Source organism: Sesamum indicum, linkage group LG11, assembly GCF_000512975.1.
Source record: "Sesamum indicum cultivar Zhongzhi No. 13 linkage group LG11, S_indicum_v1.0, whole genome shotgun sequence".
In the NCBI taxonomy this organism is placed as follows: Eukaryota; Viridiplantae; Streptophyta; class Magnoliopsida; order Lamiales; family Pedaliaceae; genus Sesamum; species Sesamum indicum.
Genome location: NC_026155.1, coordinates 11,492,232 through 11,514,925, shown reverse-complemented (window position 1 = coordinate 11,514,925; position 22,694 = coordinate 11,492,232). Strand labels below are relative to the sequence as shown.

Below are 22,694 nucleotides of genomic sequence, written 5' to 3'. Positions count from 1 at the left end.
CCTGCAACTTTAATTTTGGGCATTCCGGGAAAACACCAGAAAGGAACTAATAGTGCATTGGCGGCAGCCTTGTTTGATATTTGATGTTTCTACTTTCTTGTAGACATGACATCTGTTGAGTAGTGCATAAACTAATTAAGCAGTTGTCTCAATGTCAACTTAATTTTCGAAAGTTGAAAATCACGTGTGTGTGTGTGTTGTGCCTCCAACTTTGGGTTTGGACCACATTCGCTCACATGGACTTCTACGAGAAATTTTAATTCAAATCGGTTAGGTTTCATTGAAATTGAATCAATTACATGATAAATGTAATATACTTATTGTGTGGTTGATGGACAATTTAAGAAAAAAAAATTATTTATCACATAATAAGTATATCATACTTGTTTTGCGACTGATTTAATTCAATTAAATTTGATTTGAGTGATAATTTTTCAAACTTTTTTAAGAATTGTAAACTAGTGTTAGCTGTATGATTGAAGTGGGGGTATATCTTTCAAATGGTCCCAGTTTCTTCTCCACTTGCCTGATTAGAGACAGTGAATTCAACATCAAACCCCAAATTTTTGTATATATATGACATCGCTGTATTCCCTGGCATAAATCTTGATCCATATACAGCTATGCATGTATATATGGGGCTGGTTAATTAACCAGTATTAAAGATTTTTGGATATTTTGACGAGTTTAGTTACCTTAAACTCAAATATGATATTTGAAAATTCTAACTTAAATTAAATTTATTGTAACAGATAATGTCTCAATTCATAAGATGCTCTATTTTCATTTACTTTGTCTGCTCAAAATTTTAAAAAAAAAAAAAAAGTAGCATTGTTTTGTGCGTTTTTTTCAATAAAAATTAATCATAATGGCATATTGTATCTGCGTGCATGTAATAAGTAATTTTTCATGTTTTTTAATATGTTGTATAAAACTTAAGGTATTATCAACACAATAAAAAAAATTGTGTAATGGTATTAAAATAATGTCAAGACGCTTTTGTAAAAATAATTAAGAGTATAATTATCATATTTATAAATTGGTGCAATGATCTCACAAATTGTCATTTGTGAGTATAGGTGATCTTTATATCTATATATTTAAAGGAGGGACAAGATTGGTGTTGGTTATTCATTAGAATATAGGGTAAATTACAACAACCTTTCGTGATATTTGACATAATGATAAATATCCCCTTGTTATTTAAAATATTACAAAACCTCCCTTAATGTTTAATGAAATTATATCATTCTTGTATGGAGATATGAAATTGTCAACGTTGACCTTACTATATTTTCTTATTTAAAAAAAATATAAAAATTATAAAAAAATCAAACGAAATGGATGAATTTTTTTTAAAATTATAAAAATATCATTTAGTCTATAAGAAAAATTAAAAATTTTGATAAATAAATAAAATTATAATTTTTAATCTACATAAACATTTTGATTAATTTACCATAAAAATGAATGGAAACATAACTGACTAGGCTAATTGTTAGATAGTCGTTAAAATCAGGAGGTATTGATAATTATTTAAATAATAAAAAAATATTTGTAATTATGCCAAATTTCATAGAAGACCATTGTAATTTACTCTTGGAGACGTATCATCATAAATATAACATGAATGGACAATTTTTTCTATTTTCTTTATTTGAATTTTGCTATAGGCACAAACTAGTATTGCCGTACTAATTATTTATTGGGCCGCCCACTTAATAGTTTTCTTAAAGCCCATTCTAAATTTTACAAACAAACTAAACTGGACTTTGAGCAGGGACTACATGATCCTCTCACCCTCACACTCCACATTGTCCGCAGTGCCATAAACCTCCCATTAGTGTTTGGATTTGTATCTTAAGTATTTTATTTTGGTATTTTGAAGATAGAGAAAAAAAATAGAGATAAATAATTATGTGTTGAAAATAGAGATATACATGTAAATTTGTATTTTGAGGTAATTTAAAATATTTTAAAATAAGTGGTGTAGGTTTGGTGTTGAGATTTGGGAGAGAAAATTACTGTTAATTGTCAAATCATATCTCTTTTATATACAAATATGTATATATATAAATATTTTATGTCTAATATTGTATTTTTGGGAGACAAAAAATATTATTATTGTCAAATTATGTCTCTTTTATATCATATATATAAGCACATATATATATTATATATAAAAAGTTGAAAAAAAAATACACAAATAAAGTGTAAAAAATAAAAAAATATAAAGATGGAGTGTGTTTTATTTTGTTTCGATAAATGCCCAATCATAAAACTAAACATAGTGCCCGTGTCTCGGAGTCGAGGTTCTAGAAACAATACGATGTTATTGGTTCAAGTCACACTATATATGTGAATCTATTGTGATTTTTTTATTTTATTTTATTACTACTTGTGGTTTGAACATTGTTAAAGAATATATTTGATGTGAATAAAATTTGTGCTTGTTTGGATTGAGATTTTCAAACCTGATATTTCACAAATTTCAAAACAAAAACAAAAAAATATGTATATATTAGCACTTCCACACTCAAATCAGTAAGTAATTACGAAAGATAGAAATTGAATAAAATAAATACAAGATGTAATACGGGAGGTAGTGTAACAATGTTGAAAATATTAATGTGTTGTGAGTGTGAGTGTTGCGAAAATTGTGTTACCCTTATCTAAGGTTAGAGGCTTGTTTTTATACCATCCATTCCCGATCGAATGACTTCCGCATATTTGGAGGAATTCTCGGTGTTTTAGCTGCAGGGATTTTATCCTTTATGCGGATAATCCCTCTTGCAAGATATATTTATTAGATTCCTAGAGGATGGTTACAGCGGATTCACCTAAATCCTTGGGACCCCTCAATGGTTATATGGCCCTTCCCCCAGCTAGCCAGATATAGTGGCGTCTAAGTGGTTGTCATGTCAACCTCTCTTTTAGGGTAAACCTTCAAACCTTTTATACCGATTCTTCTTTTCTAATGAACCTCTCTAGAGAATTAGGACTAGAGTCCTTCCTCCTTAAGGCATGTGTAACCATGAGCCTCTGTTAAACCTTTTCTTAGTTGTATTCTTTTTTGGACAGTATATATTTTTTAGACATCAATATCAATATATTTTTTTATTAAAAAATAATAATTTAATCATATTTAAAAAAAAAGGTGATGATTTTATCTATTTATAACAATTAATAACGTGGACCACAATAAAGTAAATCCACATTTATCACGTGTAATGGACATATGGAGAAAAGATACAAGCAAATAGAAACATCTCGAGCATGGCAAGATATTTAGTATGACTAGTTATAGTTCGTCGGCGGTGTTTTTGTAAAAAATTGTACTTTTAGAAAAGTGATTTTTGTAGAGAAAATTAAAAATTATAATATAATTAAAAGTGAGTATTGTTTGTAAAATAAGTGAAAAACAGATAAAGTTTAAATTGGATAGTGTTTGGAGAAAAATAACTTCGAAAATAAACTTAATTGATTAAAGATCATTTTGCCCCTATTAAAAATATACTATTTTCACAAAAAATAATAAACTTTATTTTGATTAGTATACTTCATATTTAAGTTTTAAAAAATATTAAAAAGTATATATTTAATATAATAATGCTCTGTGAACGAAATAATATATTTAGACGATATAGCAAATAAATGTACAAATTTTAAAATACTAAATATAGGAAAGTGTAAATTTAATTATTATTGAATTATTCAAATTATTTAAAAACTCCAATATTAACTTTATATATATAATTTTCAAAATAAATTAAAAATAAAAAAATTAAATTAAGATTATTATAATAAAGGTATAACAGTAAAAAATAAAATTGGATTTATATACAGAAAAATCAAAGCAGCTAAAAGCACCCCCTAAGGTGCTTCTAACTTTTGGCCTAAAAACACTTTTTTTAGTCGTTTCGAAATTAGCATTCCAAACACTTAAAAATACTTTTTGAGAGACAAAAATTAAAAAAACACATTTTAAAAGCGTCCGCAAATACCTATTGTATAATTTAATTTTAAAAATGAAAGATGAATGCAGTCAAAGAGCGCAGTTTGCATTTTCCACTTTTTCAGACAGTCTTTCTCATTACGAGGACCAGCAATAAACTCCGAAAAATCAAGTTGCCCATAACCAAAATGGTGTGATAAGTATTATGAGGAAGCCCCACAGCGACTTGCCTGCATTTGACTTCCTTCAATGGTGTGCTGATCCAATGCTCCTTTAGTTCATAATTCTATATACTCATCATAATCCAAAATCCCGGAAATTATTGGACTTTAATTTTGGCACTAATTAATTCTTTTACTATGTAATTTACCTAAATTCGATCCACAGCTTATTAAAATTCACATTATAAAATACTACAACTTTGATTATGGCTAATTAATATGAAAAAAGATTCAACATTATGTTGAATAATAATTAACCATAATGGAGCAGCAATCATTTAATAATATTTGGCAGACGAGGATAGTAGCTGTACCTATAATTCATGACAAATGCTTTGGTAATAATTAAGAATTATTTGAGATATTTAAAATATCTTTATTTTTTGAAAAATTACACATACGTCCACCAGAAACACTAACATCATTTATATAAAACACCGCTGCATTTTAGAAAACTATACACACGCACTCCTCATAAATGTCAACAATATTACATAAACTACCACTATTTTTTGCTGTTGTATATAATTTCTATAATTACGAAAAATGTACGGATGATTTTTGTAAATAAAACATAACTTGGAGCGTGTAAATATAATCATCCCTAAATTGATTGGTTATAGTTAATATTGTGATAGATGTTGATTGGTCGCGCTCAAAATAAATTGTCTCATTCGATATATTTAACCGTAGTAATAACAAATTACTATAATCTTTAAGGATGTAAAAGAGATGTTAAATAAGCAAGGATATATGGCACGTGGATTGGGACGGCCGAGTTGGGTGGCCCCGGGACGGGAAGCTGTCTCTCTCTCTCTCTCTTGCCTCGTTTTTTTCGTGAAGCAATTGGCTGAGTCGCACTCGCCGACGACCATCTTTTTGCCTTAAGTACCTGAGGGGTTATAATGACCAATTTTTAGTATATATTTTCTTTCAAGCCCCAGAAAGTCTGTTTTTTTACTGTGCTGCTAATTCTTCAAATAAGAGTCACGTTTTATTATTAAAACTTCATATTTAAAATATTATTTCAGGTTTATTTCTAATATAAGTACTATAATAATATTGCAATGATCCTTTCATTTATATATTTAGTTGAATTTACCTTAAATAAAATAAATGTTGTGTTATTATATTTTGTTGAATTATTAAATTTTACTTTTAAAGGAGCCAAAATGCTAATAAGCCTACAGTAAAAATTGAAATGAATTTAATATTTTATATATCAATGCTTAAGGTTATGGATAAAAAAGCAACACAAAAATTACGGCTACTTTTGTCTATTTAGGTAGATTTTCAAACCTGGGGGGTTGTTTTTTTACACCAACCTTATATAGTATAAAAGAACAAATTGAATTTAGTTGTGTAAATATAAGGGTGTTACACCTGTAATCCTTTTTCTATTGAAAAAACATATGCAATCCTTTAAAGATAATAGTTTTAACACATTAAGTTCCATATATAATTACACAATGAACAAATTTAGTCATGACATTTGATATGTAAAATACATTTAATGTCTTCATCTTTTTAGAGTGACACATTTAACTCTGAGTTGGTGAAGAATAGAAAATTTTGTTTGGAAAAAAATGTGTGTGGGTTCATTTGAAGTAGAAAGTAGTGAAATAAGTGTTAGAAAATAATGAATTTGGTGGAACAGAATTTCAAAATAGTTAGATATGACTGAATCTCATGATTTCGGCAGAAGATCCACAATGGGTGGGGGATCTTCCTTGGATTCGGTGGAAGATTATCTCTTGACTGTTGGAGACTCGTAATTCTTGAGGGGTGGTTGGAGGTTGCTGTGGATGAAGGTGTATTCTAGGAATAAAGATGTCTTCCGAGTCGGAGAGGTGGTTGAGGAGGCGCCTTATCCCAACCATAGTCCAAACTTTTAGGATTTATATGTTATTTTTGTCTGGATGCGCCACAAGAATAGGCTGTTGGTCCTCTAATTTTATGAGGTGCGTTTTAAGAAAATCCTACATGGGTGTTACTTAGGCCACCCATGGACGTCATGTGAAATATGCTTTGACTTTGGTTAAGAAATTTTAAGTTTCTAAACTTCCTAGTTCTTGGGGTACCTCTTATCGGATTTTCTAGAGGCTCAGACTAAGCTTGGCATTTTCGACCTTTACCTGAACTTGGTTTCTGGGGCACGTTAAGCTTTATATCATTCAAAATGAAAAATTAAACCGTAAAAATACTTTATCATTCCACCCAAAACAAAATTGCTGAATCCAAAAAATTCTCCCATTTACTTCAAATGTTAATTTATTCCTTCTAACTCTAAAAACAACCCTAAATCTCATTAAGTAAACACATAAAAGCCCTTCGCATGCAGTTAGTAAGATGTCAACAGGCTCATTGGAGTTCTTTAAATTGTTCCCATTCACCAAGAAAATAGGCACTTGAAGATTTCTCAAACATTTTAATTTGGAGAAAAATAATAGGGTCGGGGTAGATTAAATAAGAGAAATTTGGCTCCATTTGATGAATTAGAAAAATGAATTAGATTTTCCACTTGATTGGGAGGGAAAATATGGACGTGACAGAAAGCGGAGAATTTGAGGTTTTAAGGATTGTGGAACAAAAAATACATGTATTGAGTATTTTATTTATATATCACAAGTCTCAATCATACTTAAAGAACACTCACCTTTTACATATCTAATCTTTAGTCACGCGCCAACTTTAGACTAAATGTGTCGTCTTAAAATAAAAAATATCGGACTAAATGTTTATATACTAAAAATCTACCTGATGGAGTAAAGTTGTAATTTCACTATGTAATTATGGAACCAAATATGTTAAAATTATCATACTTAAAAGACCAAATGTATTCTTTCAATTAAAAAAAAAAAACTAAAAAAATACAATACCATTATAATTTAACGACTAAAAATAAAATTTTGCCAATAAAAAGGATATTGAAATAAACAATTAAGAGATATAACAGCCAATTTTGACAACATTCTTTTGTCATTCGATTTTACCTATGTATAGTTAATATAAACCTTTGAAACTTGAATAAGTTAATCATCTTATCAGTTGAAGGACATTTTTTATTTTACAAAACATTAGTACGATCAGTTGAAAAGTTTTTTTTTTTTATATTAAAATATATAAATGATTATTTAATCCACTATTCGTAAAACTAAAAACTTAATTTTTTTTATGAGAAAAATTAAAAAGAAAAAACGTTAATCAAGTGGGCAAACAAAAGGAAAGAAAATTAATTGCCTATTTAGCCGTCGGATTGGACGTCAACTTCACAATCCACCAATACTTGGTGACGACTAGTCCACCACTTTATAAAAAGTCAAACATCTTATCCTTCTCCCCCCTACATCACACACTCTCTTTGTACATTTGATTCTTTTCTTGTACTTCGTCCCTGTTCTTTTTCTTGCAAGAACTGCCCATCAATTCTCATCATGGTACGTACTTATGAATACTTCTTTTATCTTTTCTTGATCACGTTTTCTCTTTTCCTTTTCGGGTTTTCAGGGGGATCAGACTCGTCTCTCGATTCTCGTGACGTATAATTCTTTTTCTCTTTTCTTGATAACAATTCTGATCTTGTTTATGGGTTTTCTACTCGTTGCAGGAGAATCAAACAAGCGGTGTCAAGTATGAAGAGGTAAGTAAACGTGTTTATCAACAACTTGAGTGCATACACGTTTCTTCCAATTGCTATAGATTGGAGACTGAATATTCATGTAGGAATACATCGTGAATTCACGAGGATTGAAGCTTTTTACGTGCCGATGGTCGCCTGCCGACACCGAACCTAAAGCTTTGATATTCTTGTGCCATGGTTATGGCATGGAGTGCAGCATCTCAATGCGAGGTCAGTTATGAGCCCCTGATCTTTGTGTTATTGAAAATTAAATAAAGAATTTAATTAGATGTAGGAAAAAAAATACTAATTAATTGATTGAATCGATACGACAGGTTGTGCCAATAGGCTTGTTAGAGCGGGGTATGAAGTTCATGGCATCGACTGCGAAGGCCATGGAAAGTCGTCTGGTCTGCTCGGATTGATCTCCAACTTTGATGAACTTGTCGACGACCTCACTGAACACTTCACCAACATCTCCGGTGAGTCTTATTTGAATTTCATTACTATTTAAATTCTTGGATATTAGTGATTAAAGAAAACCTTTGATTAGTTTGAGTAATTCCAACTTGCGACCTTGTTTAATTGAGTGGAAAGTGTGTTCGGTCCACTGCGACGACTGGTCCACTTGTTGTACATGGAAACTAATTAATTAAATTATCATAATAATGGCGTTGTGTTTACTTTAGTTTATAATAATATTGTGTGGATCAGACGTTTAATATTCAAAGCTTAACGAATCCTTTGATTAGTGGACCGCATGTGATTATGATTTCTTTTCTTTTCTTTTTTATTTTTAATTTAAAAAAATGTGAATGCAGAAAGAAGAGAGAATAGGAAGAAGATGAGGATACTAATGGGAGAATCGATGGGAGGGGCTATGGTGCTCCGCCTGCACAGGAAGAAGCCTGATTACTGGGACGGTGCCGTCCTCATCGCGCCTATGTGCAAGGTAATAGTTTATTATTAAAATTAAATAAATAACTTATATTTTTTTATGAGATTTGGATTTAAATTTCTAAGATATTTGGATTTTAGTTTTTGTGTTGGACTAGGTAATTTCTTAATACTGTTGATGACAAAGACAAAACAAGATATATTATACCAATGCGACCACGAAAATTTGAAATTCGAAATTATTTATTTATACTAATAATGATATAATATGAATAATTATATAGTTGATTTGAATTTTTGGCATAAAAATACAGATTGCTGATGAAATCAGACCAAGTCCAGTGGTTATCAAAATTCTGACCGCATTGGCCCGCGTCATCCCGACCTGGAAACTCACCCCTACTCCAGACATCATCGACATTGCCTTCAGGGACCCCCAAGTCAGAAATGAGGTACAGTTTCTTATAATATATTTTTCTTTTTTATTTAATGATAAAGCCGTCTATATATTTAAATATAATTTAATTATTTCAACATGACAACTGTTACTGACTTTTTTTATTTAAAAAAAAAAATGGGATTAGTTTAAGTACTTTGTGATTGCATCATTACTTAGTTTTATTGCAATGGTCGCAGGTTAGATCCAATCCATACACTTACAAAGGCCGACCTCGTCTGCAAACCAGCTACCAATTGTACACAGTCAGTACGGATTTGGAGAAACGACTCGAAGAGGTGGGTACATAGTATGCATCTACATTAATTTATTATTAATTTAAAAATATCGATATATTGAATGACCCAATTAAATTTCATAAAAAAAAGAAAAAAACTACCAAGTGGCCGATCAAATTAACCGTTTCAATATTCATCACTTGGACAGGTTGCGTTGCCATTCATTGTACTCCATGGGGAAGAGGATAAGGTGACGGATCCATCGGTGAGCAAAATCTTGTACGAATCGGCTCGCTCCTCGGACAAGACATTCAAGTTGTACCCAGGGATGTGGCATTCTTTGTCCTACGGCGAGTTGCCGGAAAATCTCGACACCGTGTTCTCCGACATAGCGCTGTGGTTGGACAACGCCCGAAATGCTAAGTTGGAAGAACAACAGAAGTTTGCTAATGACCACAATGCGCTCGAATCCAACTACAGTAAATAAGGAATTTGAAGTGGATGGATGTAATGATTGTACCGTGATGATATGTGTACTATACATGTAATTTTGAAATGAAGTAATTCAATTTGTTTGGTTATATCAGTAGTTGTAATATTAGAATTTTGGCTTTTTTTCCAAACCGAAGAGTTTGGAAAGTCTGAGTTGAGCACACATATTTCTCTTTAAGATGTAAGAAAAACGCCTACCTCACTTGAGAAAGTGATAACTCAAGAAAGCAATGTTTGTGCATGAAATCCCACCTAATACTTCATAGACTCCAACACTCAACGCCATCGATTGGGTTGTGGGCCGTATTACAAGGTTGTTCGTAATTTCAAGAAAGAATTGACTTTTGAGTCTCAGTGCTGTATTTTGTTTTGGGTTCCGGGCCGAATGGGCCTATAGCTGATAAGGGAATTTAACGGCCCAATTAAAGGCCCATAAAATTCAAATATTATATGAAGGCGTGAGGGTGAGGGCATATCTGTCAATTGGTGTAATCTTGAATTCCATATTCCGACATAACATGAGCCGTCAGATCCGAATATCGCAGCGGCTCCTCCTCAAATTTGAAATTCTGTCAGTCCCCCAATCATCCCGCTCTCCTTTTCTCGTCCTCACACACTACACACACTGAGGGAGAGATCTGATAATTGTTTCCATCAAAAATAAAATTCACACACACACACACACACACACACACAGATACAGTGTCCTGAGATGTCGGCTCGACACGAGAAGGAGAAGGGAGTTAATGTGCAGGTTCTCCTCCGGTGCAGGTCATTGCATTTGTTACGATACTAGGGTTTCTGAGCTTCTTTGCTATTTTCTGCCTTCTTTTGATCTTGGTTTACTGGATTCATGCCCAAAGTTTGCGATTTTTCAGGCCGTTCAGCGATGATGAGTTGCGGAACAATGCGCCTCAGGTCGTGACGTGCAACGAGTATATGAGAGAGGTCTCAGTTTCGCAGAATATTGCCGGCAAGCATATTGATAGGGTCTTTACGTTTGATAAGGTAATATATATATTTTATGTCATTCTGTTTTTGGAAATGTCAACTTAATTTGCTTTCTAGCTGACGTTCTTTTTGGTTGTTTGATATCTTTGGTTTCATAATTTTCGGTTGATTTTTTTTTTTTTTTTTTTTCTGGCAAATCATCATATGAGAATGGGTCGATGAAACTCACAGGCCTATTTAATTTGTTTTCGTGTTTTTGCCAGTTCTTTTTAGCGCGTTTAATTCAAGGCTTGAAACATTGAGCAATTAAAAAAGTATTGTCTTATTGTTGTTGCAGCTCTGATAGAGTGGGGTTAAGTAAAATCACTTTTGTGAAAGAAATTGACCACTCTAGCCTTCTGAGTAGCTATGCGTTCGGAAATAAGTTTTTGCTCCCTTTTCATGTTGGAGAATTTGAGAATTTTATTTTCATGTTTAGGTGTTTGGACCTAGTGCTCAACAAAAGGATCTTTATGAGCAAGCTGTTGTCCCAATAGTCAATGAGGTTTTGGAAGGTTTCAACTGTACTATATTTGCCTACGGACAAACTGGGACAGGAAAAACTTATACCATGGAGGGTGATTGTAAGAGGTCAAAGGTAGTGTACATTCTTATGGCTCCATGCACCATCTTTCATTTCTGTTTTAGCTTTGTTTTCTGGAATTTATTTTATACTATTATCTTAAAGGGTGGTGCAAACGGAGAGTTGCCACCAGGAGCGGGAGTCATACCTAGAGCAGTAAAGCAAATTTTTGATACATTAGAGAGTCAAAATGCAGAGTACAGTGTTAAAGTCACTTTCTTGGAGCTATATAATGAAGAGATCACCGACTTGCTAGCCCCTGAAGATTTGTCTAGAGTTGCCTTGGAGGAGAAGCAGAAAAAGCAATTGCCGCTCATGGAAGATGGGAAAGGTGGTGTTCTTGTTAGAGGACTAGAGGAGGAAATTGTGGCAAGTGCCTGTGAGATTTTCACTTTACTTGAAAGGGGATCTGCTAAGCGTCGCACTGCTGAAACCCTACTTAACAAACAATCAAGGTTCTTATTAAGTGTCTTCTTAAAATGTCTGACGTAGTTCTTTTGCATTCTTCAAATTAAATCTAATCTGATTTCTTTTTGGATATCAGTCGATCACATTCTCTCTTTTCCATAACGATACATATAAAGGAAGCCACACCTGAAGGTGAAGAACTAATAAAATGTGGCAAGTTGAATTTGGTTGATTTGGCTGGTTCAGAGAACATCTCTCGTTCCGGTGCAAGGGAGGTAATTTTGATCCTGTATCAAATTGTAATCATTGTTTCAAGTATTGAACTGCTGCTACAGATTTTATGGTTTGAGATTATGTTAAATTTATCTTATCTTTTTATTCATGATGTTAGTGGCTCTTCTTTTTGACCCCTGCATCTTCTTTCTTGGTGAGACTTCTTATTGTATCCTTTTTCTGATATTTCCAGGGGAGGGCAAGAGAAGCAGGAGAAATAAATAAAAGTTTGCTAACATTAGGAAGAGTGATCAATGCTCTGGTAGAGCATCTTGGACATGTTCCTTATAGGTTAAATCTCTACCAATTGTTTTAATTACATTCTCTCAATATTAACTCCCCAATTAATAACTTTTGGCCTTGTTTTCTAATTCTTTTAACAGGGATAGCAAACTCACGCGTTTACTTCGTGATTCCTTGGGGGGACGAACAAAAACTTGTATAATTGCTACAGTATCACCAGCTGTTCACTGTCTTGAGGAAACGCTTAGCACATTAGATTATGCCCACAGGGCTAAACATATAAAGAATAAGCCTGAGGTTTGTTGTATCTTTTCATTGTTTCATAGAGACATCATTTCCTCCATCCTGTTTGCTTCTTCTCATTATTTTCCTACAAGGGCATAGTCTTGCATCTCTAAGCTTCAATCAACTTATTTTTTTGTCTTATATGAACAAGCTTCTGTGTTTTCATTTTTCAATTTCCCCCCCAAATGCTTGAGATTAATTTGTTTATTTGATGTAATATGTTCATTCTTGATTGATATTTGCATAATCTTTTTGGCCTTATTTTGTGAGATTTAAGACATGATTAGGGAGCATAGAGATAATTTTGAACAATTATACTTCCCTTAAACAATGTTGCAGTGCACTCAAGATCTTTTCCTATGAACTGTAGGTGAATCAGAAGATGATGAAATCCACTCTGATAAAGGATCTTTATGGTGAAATAGAACGACTCAAAGCAGGTAGCCCTTTTGGTGTCTGGTAGTTTGTTGTAGGCATACTGGTGCTTCTATTTAAAGATATGGTATATCAACTCATATTCGTTCTCCCTCTCTCAATAGAGGTTTATGCTGCACGAGAAAAGAATGGGGTTTACATCCCTAAGGAGCGATACTATCAGGAGGAGAGTGATCGAAAGGTGCTATACATCTTGGATGCTGCAATCTCTTAATTTAACCAGCTTCTTGTTCATTTAAGCTATGTCAGTCGTTTAGATTGTACTCAACCATTCTTCTTGGTGAAGCTAAGAGTTATTCTTTACTTCAAAGAGTTGCTCGTTATTTTTGCTGATGAAGTGCTGAATAATTTTGGTAGTGAACTTTAATTTTCAAGTTTTATATTGTGTCTCAATTTTTTTCATTTTAGGCAATGGCAGATCAAATTGAACAAATGGGGATGACAATAGAAAACCATCAGAAGGTCAGTTACTTCTTGTGCTTTATACAAGACCTGAATATTAGAGATGACTATATCTGAAAGCTAAATTACTCTAATGTCTTATCAGCAAATAGAGGAATTGCAAGCTAAATACAATGGTCAGGTTGAACAATGTGCTGATTTGAGCAGCAAGCTGGATGCAACCCAAGTGAGTTCTTAATTGCATAAGTTAGTATTTTAAAATTACCTGTGAGCCTTATGTGGAATTGTCTGCAGAAAGACTTGAGCGAAACAACCAAATTGTTGGCGAACACTCAGGATGAACTAAAGCGATGCCAATACTCCCTCAAGGAGCGGGACTTTATCATTTCTGAGCAGAAAAAAGCTGGTATTTGTGCCCGAACTAGTAGTTGGAATTTTCTTCAATTGGTGTCTAAATGATGTTTCTGAAATAAATGAACAGAAAATGCGCTGGCTCATCAAGCATGTATACTGCGGGCTGACTTGGAAAAGTCCCAGAAGGATAATGCTTCTCTATTTCTTAAAATTGGTATGTCCTCTTCTTGCCTTCTAGAATTTCATTTACTGTAAAACTCAGTGCTTTTAATGTTATTAATTTGCAGCCAGAGAGGACAAATTGAATGCTGACAACAGGTCAACTGTGAACAGTTTTCAAGCTGATCTTACTCAGCAGCTCAATACACTTAGCAACTTGCTTGCTGGATCTGTGTGTCGGCAAAGTGAACATCTCCAACGTGTTGAGAATCTCTGTAATTCTTTTCTCGAAGTACATGATAAGGTAATTTTGTATTCAGTTGGTTGTAAAATTGTTTTCCTTTAGGTTCTTATTTACGTTTATTTCATTTTGTCTTACTTTTCCAGCAAATTTGTATTTTTGAGTCTGAGATTCTTGTCGTAGAAGTTCTTGTTTGCCTGAAGCTCTTATCTCATGTCTCGTTCTATTGGCAATCTGTATAATATGTTGTTATTTGACAAACTTTTGCTTGTAGGCTGCTGTAGACCTAAAGAACAAAGTAAGCGCTTCGAGGACTCTGTATATCTCTCATTTTGAGGCTGTTCAAAATGTTGTTCGGTTGCATAAAGCTGGTAGCAATGCTGCTTTGGATGAACTGTCAGCTTTGGCTTCATCGAACTCAAACTCTATTGGAGAAGTAAGAAAGCTTTTTAATGATCCAGTTTCTTATTTGGTGTTTGCATTTGCCTTGTGTAGTCTCTGACTTCTTGCTTAAATCTATAATTTAGTTGTTAGCTGCAGAGGCTGTTGAAGTAAATTCAGTTTTTGATGACCTTCAGCAAACACTATCAAGTCATCAAGGTGAAATGGCTCACTTTGCAGGAGAGCTTCGGCAGGTTTGCATATTCACTCTAGTTTTGTTTTAACCCATGCGTACACCAACTCACACACGTGCCCAATAAGTTCATAACCCAACATCTCAACTATGAAATGTTGGGCCTTCAACCACTGTGGTGTTCCCTAGGGAACTTCACTCTTGTTTTCATTTTTGAGTCCCTTTAGAATATAATTGTTTTTCATCTAAGCAAATTGTGTTCTGTTTCATCCCTATACTTTGTATATTAACTTGAAATATTTCCAGAGATTTAACGCTAGTATGGACCACTTGATGAACACTTCAGAATCCCTTCATGGATTTCTTGAGAAGCTTCTGGGAGAATCAAAAAGGCTTGGAAGTCATGCGACTCAAGTTGATGAAGTTCAGACAAAATGCATTGCTGAATTTCGGAAAGCTTATGAGGTTTGCTGAATTTGAAGTTAATTCTCAAAATCAAGTGTGATTCTTTCTTGTTAAGCTTATCTATTAAGTTTTATTTCTGCAGGAACAGTCCAGGTCAGATGCAGAGAAGCTTATTGCGGATATGACCAGTCTGGTTTCTGATTGCATGCGCCGTCAGAAAGAGATGGTTTGGTTTTTTGGTGCTTCATCATTTGCATATTGTTTTGTGTTTTTCAGTTGCTTTAGGTATCTAACCTTGATAGATGACAGGTGGATGCAAGGCTTGATAATCTTAAGGATAGCGTAACTGGCAACAAACTGTTTTTGGATGGACATGTTTCAACCATGGATGGCATTACAGCAGATCTGAAAAGGAAATGGCAGGATTGCTTTACCCAAGCAGAAAGTAACCTCAAGGATAATGCAGATTTCTCTGCAGCTAAGCATTGTCGTATGGAGCTACTTTCACAGAACTGGTGAGCAATTTGCCAATGCTGCAATATTCTTCTTGTGCCATCTCTACAAATCTAATAATTTCACTATCTTTTGCTCTCTTCTATCTTTTCGTCGCTCTTTACCTCTGATGATGATTGATTTTCATTTTTATGGTTGCATTTGATTGTTGGCCTTTACTTACCCTTCTTTTTGTTTGCTTTTGAATCTTGATGTTTTTTGTTATTGCCTCTCAGTGTAAACACTGCTGATACAGCTTTGAAGCAGTGGGAAAGAATCCAAGAATCATTAAATGAGATGGGAAGTCAGCATGCTTCAAGAATTGCGTCGCATGTTAGGTTCGTTGATTTAGACATGAGCCTGGTTATTACGTTTTTATGTGCCTATATATGTGGATTTTCAGTTCTATGAATTTGATGAATTATACTGGGTTCCAGTCTGCAGAACTGCCAGTCTCTAATGTTTCGTGTATAAACTAGCCTTTGAAGCTGTGGGTTTACATCTGGAATACTTCTGTTTCAGGAACATGAGTGAGAGTATTGAGCAACACGATGTTGAGATTGAATCTGCAAGAATTACAGTTGCGGAAGATACTCAGAAGAGTGCTGAAGACATTATTCATTGTTTTGACGGTTAGTGTTTTCAGACTTCTTTTTATCTTTAACTCTGCGCTGAAGTTTAAACACCGCATTTCATATTCCGCTATTTCTCTTTTTCCTTCTCTATATTCGTGCTGAGATTGACTACCAGCATGTACAAAAATCTGAATCAAATTTGAGGTTTAAACTTCTTTGTCATCACTTATTAGTTGTATTAACTTTGTTCCATGGGATTTTCGCTAAGGTATTTACTAAGTTTTGCCATTGTACTTATATTTTACTTCAGGCTTGTCAGAGCAAGAGACACTATCTGTTTCTGAAATCCTGACGACTTCTAGAGCTCACTCAGAAACAATCGTGAACCTTAAGAGAGACCATTCTCAGCAGGCAGCCTCAATTGAAAAGCATGCTATTAATACTTTTGGGCAAAAATATATGGTACGTCCTACTTTACATATTTAGTAGAATCCAAACCAATCTGCCCTCTTACAATGCATGCTTTCCCAATGTCAGGATTATGAGCCAACAGGGTCCACACCTACTAGGTGTGAGCCGGATATTCCGAGCAAGAGCACTATCGAGTCACTTTGCTCAATGCCTATGGAGGCCCTTCAAGAAGAATTCCGGGAAAATAATTCATATGAATCATTTCAAATGAAGGAAGTGAAGCCATCCCTTATTCCCCGTGCACCACTCACACAGATTAACTAGCAGCAACTCATGCTTATCCAATTTTTGGATTTGTATTTGTATTTTTTCATACATGCATTTACCCCAACTGGAAGAAATATATGAAGTTGGGGTAGAATGTTTTGTAGGCTCGGCTCATTTAAATATATCCCTTCTTGGGGTTTTACTTAAGTCTGCAAGCTTGTTTCAAAATTTATGTTAAAACACGATGAAATTGCCAATGTAAAAATATTACAGTCAGTACATTTAATCTCAAATGTATAATTTTGTTCCTATTGTCAAATTCAAGACCCGTTCACTGCTGTGAAATTCTTTACTTTTTTATATACACATTGCACGGGGCTTTAGGTAGAGCATCTGCATTATTTAGATAGGGATTTGCTAGTTCGACAGCGAAAATGGTTAGGATTTGATCTGTGCTACACGTTTATCAAATGAGCCATTGCTGATGCGATAATGAAAGCTGTGATTTTTATTGCAGAGATTGCTGGTGGATGGTATGCTATTATTTGAAGCTAAGATATAATACATCCCTTCATTTCTTAGAACGACATTGTTTTTTGCTTAATGAAATTGGTGCTATATATAGTTCACAATCACTAATAAGTAGTTTACATAGGTTGTCGAAATAAACCATTACAGCTTCTCTCTTAGTGGTTCATCTCCTTAGGCCTATTCATGCTCCAGGCTTTCAAAGTGTCAATTTTAACAGTCTCAGTGCCATTGTTGAATGCGTATAGATGTGCTTTGTCACAAACTGCTAGAATTGGATAGACCCGAGATGTAATGCAAGTTCTTCCTCCGGCCCCAAAGCTCTCCACAACAGAGTGATCAATCTACAAGGAATTAATTAATACCCACGATTAGTCAACCTAGTTAGCCATATTATGTACTCGAAAGAGAAAATCAAGTATATTTATGAAAAATGCATACCAAACTCCTGAGAGAGAGCTTCTTATCGTTCAAGTCCACATTTACGAATCCTGCAAATGATGGTCTATATGCGTCCTTCCCGTCCTTCATGGAAGAGTTTCCATTCATTAATGTGGACCTGTCAACAAAAATTAAGATTAATGATAAGGCAAAAGAAGCATGCAAGACCTGATATTTCCAATGCAGATTTTGATAATTGCACAAGAAACACTGTGGATATCGAAACACTTTAGTAGTACATATATATATGTACCTTGATGCATCTGAGCACATAAGAACTAGGTGCTTGTCTTGAGCCTTGAAAACTCTAAAGAACACGGGGGTGTATTCTTCCAGGTTTTCTGAAGCCAATGTCAACAGCCCAAATGGTCCTAATCCACCTTCAACTGTTGACCCCTTTTGGCTGCAAAGCTTTTGCGCATCATATCTATCCCAGCTCGGATCAAAGGTCTCAGCCTTGTCCAAGCTGTTGAATGAGAAGGTTACATCAACGTCGGACTGCCATGTATGAACAATCGTGCTTAATTAGTCTGGCTTCAACAGCAAAAGAATAGGGCATACATGATTCTCTTCTACATATAGTGAAAAATAATACCTGCGCTGCTGTTATTCCTTTGATTTCAATCTTTTCTCCCTTATTGAGATTCTGGTTGCTCAATTCCACCTTCTTCCCTCTTAGAGTTTCTAATTCCTCAACCGGCCATTGCAACAACTGTTTGCCACTAGGATCAAGCACAACCGTACGTGGGATAAGCTGATCAAAGAGAAAGTATAATATTGTTACATAATTACATGTTTAAACCAAAGTGAATTGCTTTTGATCAACACAAAATACCTGGATACCAGCCCAACCCTTCTTGACATCATTGTCAGTAGTATCAGATTCATTTGCCCAACCCCACAAGATCCTCCTATTCTTGCCAGGGTCGAAGAACGATTTTGATGCATAGAAGTTACCGTAGTCATACCTCAACCCATTCCAACCATCTATCATGTCTTTCTCGGGAATGTACTTATCTTTTTTAATGTCGTATGTACCTATGGTGTAATACTCATATCTGGTGACATCAAGGCTGACCTTGAACACATATTTCACATTACGGCCTGTAACAGAAGTGTCCAGCCCATTTTTGCCATTAACTTGTACAGGGAAGAAATCAGGGCATTCCCAATTGCCAGTCCCAGCAGCCGAATGCAATGGATGCTTAGCCTTGGTCCAGCGCATGAAATCCTTACTCCTATACAAATATGCAATCCCTCTGTGCTTTCTCCTGCCGCCAATAGTAACTCTCCACACTCCTATACAAAAATGCCATCCCTCTGTGCTTTCTCCTGCCGCCAATAGTAACTCTCCACTTTCCATCTTTGCCAAACCAAGCTGTTGTTGGATCACGGAATGCTGTCTTGTTAACCCAATTATCCGCGACGATCAATGGGTTGTTGTCAGGCTTGATCCACAGACGGAGATATGGGTCTGATAAGTTGGCTGGAACAGCATAGTTTTGGACCTGTGTTTGTTTATCATCGACAATTCCAGTGTATAGAATAACGGGCTTGTTTCCAGGGAGGACTGTGGCCGAGCCTGACCAACAACCATACTGATCAAATGGCTTTGACGGGTAAATGGCATGTTCTAATTTTTTCCAGTTAACCAAATCCTTTGAGACTGAATGAGCCCAAACAATATTGCCCCACACAGCACCTTTCGGATTGTACTGATAAAACAGGTGATAGATTCCATTGTAATACATTGGTCCTGTTGATAGAAAGACTTTTATGTATCAGAAAATAAACATACTAAAGATCGATAGAAATTATCAAAGTAATGAAATGGCAATGCTAAGAAATTAACAACAGTGCTTACCATTTGGATCTGATGTTGATTCATTGTATCAACCCACCGGCCCACATGAAAAAGAAACATATGAATTCATCAACAAACAGTTATATTTAAAGACAATATATCTTAATACCTAATACTCCTTGTATAGTAGATATGATACCTCACAAACTCTCATTATGGGAGTAATAAAATGTAAGAAAGTTTGAAAAGTCAGAATGCGTTCTTGGTCCTATTACGGGAAAAAACTGCAAATTTTGTCATACACGAATCATTTCGACAATTCTATCCTATAATTTTTAAAATTCCACATGTTGATACTAAATGGCTGAAATTTCCTAATTAATATTGCCCTAAAAGTAACCCAATTAAGCAGATTGTACAAATCATGAATTGTCTGGACTAAAATTATAATTTTCGTGTCCCGATAAAGACTCATAAGGCATGTTATCAAGCATGTAATATGGGAAAATTTAGGTCATCCCCGAAATACATATTTTGGAAGAAACATGGGGAAAAAATTGAGGTTGTGGAAATATTTCTCTTCAGAAGACTCAGAAAAGCATTAGCAACAAACCCAAGACTAAAGAAATTACCAAACAAAAGCACACATGTCTTGGAGTAATTTTCTTTCCACACACTGACAAACTATACTCGAAATTAGGAATCCTCATACTAAAACAGTACTGTAAGAATCCTTTCAATCCAAAGCAAATGCACCCTTTCTTTTTATATATATATATATATGTATGTTTCTTTTATATTCATCAGAAAAAGAAAGATATTGGCAATTACATAGACCAAATATAATTCGTTTCTTGCCCTAGAATATAACTACTGCTACTCCTCCCTACACCTATATGGAACCATTATGTGTTCATATATTTAATGCATGCATGCAAATTTCAAAACTTACAAATATATAGTTGACGCTAAAGAACTATATATATATAGTTTAAGTAAGGCCTTATGGCTAGCTAGCCTGGAATTAATTCAGTCGGACGGTGACACTTTAGAGTTAAGGCCACTTAAAATAGTGTCGTAACACCAACAACCAATACACCTACTCATCGTTATCGCCCTCACGATACGTTGGACCATATATGTGTGGTTCTCATGAATAGTGATCAGACATGATGTTACGCGCGCCTTCTGTCCAATGACGATGATATGGTTTTCAAATAAACAATTTGGTTCGACAGGTTATCCGACGAGTACATGTCAGTGTCTGAAACTAATTAAGCATATTGGCTTAAAAAAGATGGTACATAATCAAGAAAGACCAAAACAAACTATATCTATACATATCAAGTTTGATTTAATTTAATTGATGAACAAATCCTCAAAACTTAAAACTCAGTACAATATGCACACATGCTTTCAAATACTAGAATATATATGCACAATAAAATTTGAACAAAAAAAGAAAAAAACTTATAGTATACTCCATGAGAGAGTGAGAGAGTGAGAGAGAGAATTACCATTAATCCAATTTTTGCGGGGTTGAAAATGATAACGAGTTCTGTGAAGGTGGTAGACATGATTAAGAGGTGCAGGCAGGGACAGGGATTGAAGGTTGAGGAAAACCTCATGGGATGCTTCGACGCAATTAATATTGAACAACGCTAAACAGCATAGCAAGAAAACCAAAAAATCACTCTTGGCCCGAAACTCCATCTCCAAGATTGAGACTACACTAAAGACTAGAAAGAAACAACGTGAGGAGTGATCGATGAAGCATATAATATATAAATGTATTGTGAGGGTGGATGGGTATTTATAGACCTAAAGGAGTCGACGAGAAATAGGAGAGGGAAATCGTAGATAATTAAAACACTTCTACTTGTTGTTGGAGTTAATATTAATAGTCAAAATGGATAAGAAATAAAGTTGATTATCATCATTGGCTTAATTAACTGTGCGCTTCTTTTGCATAATTATTCAACCGTTTCTCTATTTTTCCTCCTTTGATTTTTGTGTTTCTATGTATTTGCATTTCAGATTTAGATAGATTTATTGAGAAAGAGAGAGAGAGAGAGAGAGAATTTATATATTTAGCAAGTAGAATGATCTTAAATGCCATGGACACAAATTGGTTTACATTTTAATGAGGTCCAAGAAAGGAAATTCTTCGTCGGTCCTATGTGAATTTTTTTCCTTTAATTCTTTAATTGGTCAAGATTTTATTTATTCCCAAACTTCAAGTTTTAATTCTTTAACATGTAAAATGTTATTTTATTTTAATAATTCTTGTCGTCTACTTTAATAATATTTGTTTGATAATTATTAAATATAAATATTTAATATTAATTATTGTAATCTATTTATTCAAAAAATAATAATAGCAACGACATTTTTCTCTTTATTCCAAATATTCTTGTGAAGTAGGAGTACTTGGTTGATATCACATTTACATCACTCTTTGTACGAACTTGAGAAGCATTACAATATATATTGTAGTAGAACAAGAATTTCATTCACACTCAGTTACCACACACTACTCTTATTTTGTAACAATTATGTCATTAATACCATTCTATTTTTCTACATATAGAAAGATATTCATGTGAGAAACTAAAAAGAAAAGGAAAGCACAATCCCAAAAACACACAAATCACAAAAAAAAATGGAAAATCAGTGAGACACTATATATTCTAATGGTAAGGTTTGATGGATTGGAAAAAATAATCGTAATTGTTAATTTATTTATAAATATTTAATATTGATAATTGATCAGTATATTGATTATTGTAGATTGAAATCATAATGTTATTAAAAAATTAGGTGAATGAATATTCAATACGATGGCAATTATTTCAAGTATTGTCCTCCATACTACAACTTGGGACGAAAATTCAACTTTCAATTAATAGAAAGGCCAGAAAATGATATGGGCATGATAGGTACTAATTACTTGCTATTTATACAC

General features: G+C 34.0%; 3 protein-coding genes across 5 annotated transcripts; 2 read left to right on the top strand and 1 right to left on the bottom strand.

Moving 5' to 3' along the window:
* On the top strand, window positions 7,472-10,086 carry LOC105174041 (caffeoylshikimate esterase-like). Its single transcript, XM_011096006.2, has 8 exons — window positions 7,472-7,613; window positions 7,784-7,816; window positions 7,900-8,026; window positions 8,131-8,277; window positions 8,617-8,747; window positions 9,007-9,144; window positions 9,329-9,427; window positions 9,576-10,086. Exons 1-8 carry the CDS (start codon window positions 7,611-7,613, stop codon window positions 9,852-9,854), a joined length of 957 nt encoding a protein of 318 aa, XP_011094308.1. The 5' UTR covers window positions 7,472-7,610; the 3' UTR covers window positions 9,855-10,086.
* Window positions 10,339-17,020, top strand: LOC105174040 (kinesin-like protein KIN-5C). Its single transcript, XM_011096005.2, has 23 exons — window positions 10,339-10,630; window positions 10,738-10,867; window positions 11,289-11,447; window positions 11,538-11,887; window positions 11,977-12,115; window positions 12,307-12,404; window positions 12,497-12,653; window positions 13,012-13,081; window positions 13,181-13,257; window positions 13,485-13,538; window positions 13,624-13,704; window positions 13,773-13,884; window positions 13,960-14,046; window positions 14,120-14,295; window positions 14,507-14,668; window positions 14,760-14,867; window positions 15,113-15,271; window positions 15,354-15,437; window positions 15,521-15,726; window positions 15,940-16,041; window positions 16,226-16,335; window positions 16,589-16,740; window positions 16,816-17,020. The coding sequence occupies exons 1-23, from the start codon at window positions 10,572-10,574 to the stop codon at window positions 17,011-17,013; spliced, it is 3,030 nt and encodes a 1,009-aa protein (XP_011094307.1). The 5' UTR covers window positions 10,339-10,571; the 3' UTR covers window positions 17,014-17,020.
* Window positions 17,439-21,505, bottom strand: LOC105174039 (beta-fructofuranosidase, insoluble isoenzyme 1). 3 transcript variants are annotated; one of them, XM_011096002.2, is made up of 8 exons: window positions 21,247-21,505; window positions 19,790-19,798; window positions 19,233-19,681; window positions 18,761-19,171; window positions 18,521-18,679; window positions 18,179-18,423; window positions 17,926-18,043; window positions 17,439-17,828 (listed from the first exon to the last, which is right to left on the bottom strand). In XM_011096002.2, exons 1-8 carry the CDS (start codon window positions 21,440-21,442, stop codon window positions 17,643-17,645), a joined length of 1,773 nt encoding a protein of 590 aa, XP_011094304.1. In that variant the 5' UTR covers window positions 21,443-21,505; the 3' UTR covers window positions 17,439-17,642. The 3 variants fall into 3 exon arrangements, with proteins under 3 accessions (XP_011094304.1, XP_011094306.1, XP_020553699.1); XM_011096004.2 differs by having other exon boundaries at window positions 18,761-19,196; window positions 19,252-19,681; XM_020698040.1 differs by having other exon boundaries at window positions 18,761-19,224; window positions 19,262-19,681.

What these genes read in the sequence shown, in the direction of transcription:
- LOC105174041 (XM_011096006.2), top strand. An exon ending in ACACTTCACCAACATCTCCG is followed by an intron (nt 8,278 to 8,616) that starts GTGAGTCTTATT and finishes ATGTGAATGCAG; the next exon opens with AAAGAAGAGAGAATAGGAAG. An exon ending in TGGAGAAACGACTCGAAGAG is followed by an intron (nt 9,428 to 9,575) that starts GTGGGTACATAG and finishes TCACTTGGACAG; the next exon opens with GTTGCGTTGCCATTCATTGT.
- LOC105174040 (XM_011096005.2), top strand. Translation starts at nt 10,572, where the DNA reads ATGTCGGCTCGACACGAGAAGGAGAAGGGAGTTAATGTGCAGGTTCTC. An exon ending in TTCTGAGCAGAAAAAAGCTG is followed by an intron (nt 13,885 to 13,959) that starts GTATTTGTGCCC and finishes ATAAATGAACAG; the next exon opens with AAAATGCGCTGGCTCATCAA. An exon ending in ACTCAAACTCTATTGGAGAA is followed by an intron (nt 14,669 to 14,759) that starts GTAAGAAAGCTT and finishes TCTATAATTTAG; the next exon opens with TTGTTAGCTGCAGAGGCTGT.
- LOC105174039 (XM_020698040.1), bottom strand. Translation starts at nt 21,442, where the DNA reads ATGGAGTTTCGGGCCAAGAGTGATTTTTTGGTTTTCTTGCTATGCTGT. An exon ending in AGGGTTGGGCTGGTATCCAG is followed by an intron (nt 18,680 to 18,760) that starts GTATTTTGTGTT and finishes CTCTTTGATCAG; the next exon opens with CTTATCCCACGTACGGTTGT. An exon ending in ATGTGCTCAGATGCATCAAG is followed by an intron (nt 18,044 to 18,178) that starts GTACATATATAT and finishes TTTTGTTGACAG; the next exon opens with GTCCACATTAATGAATGGAA.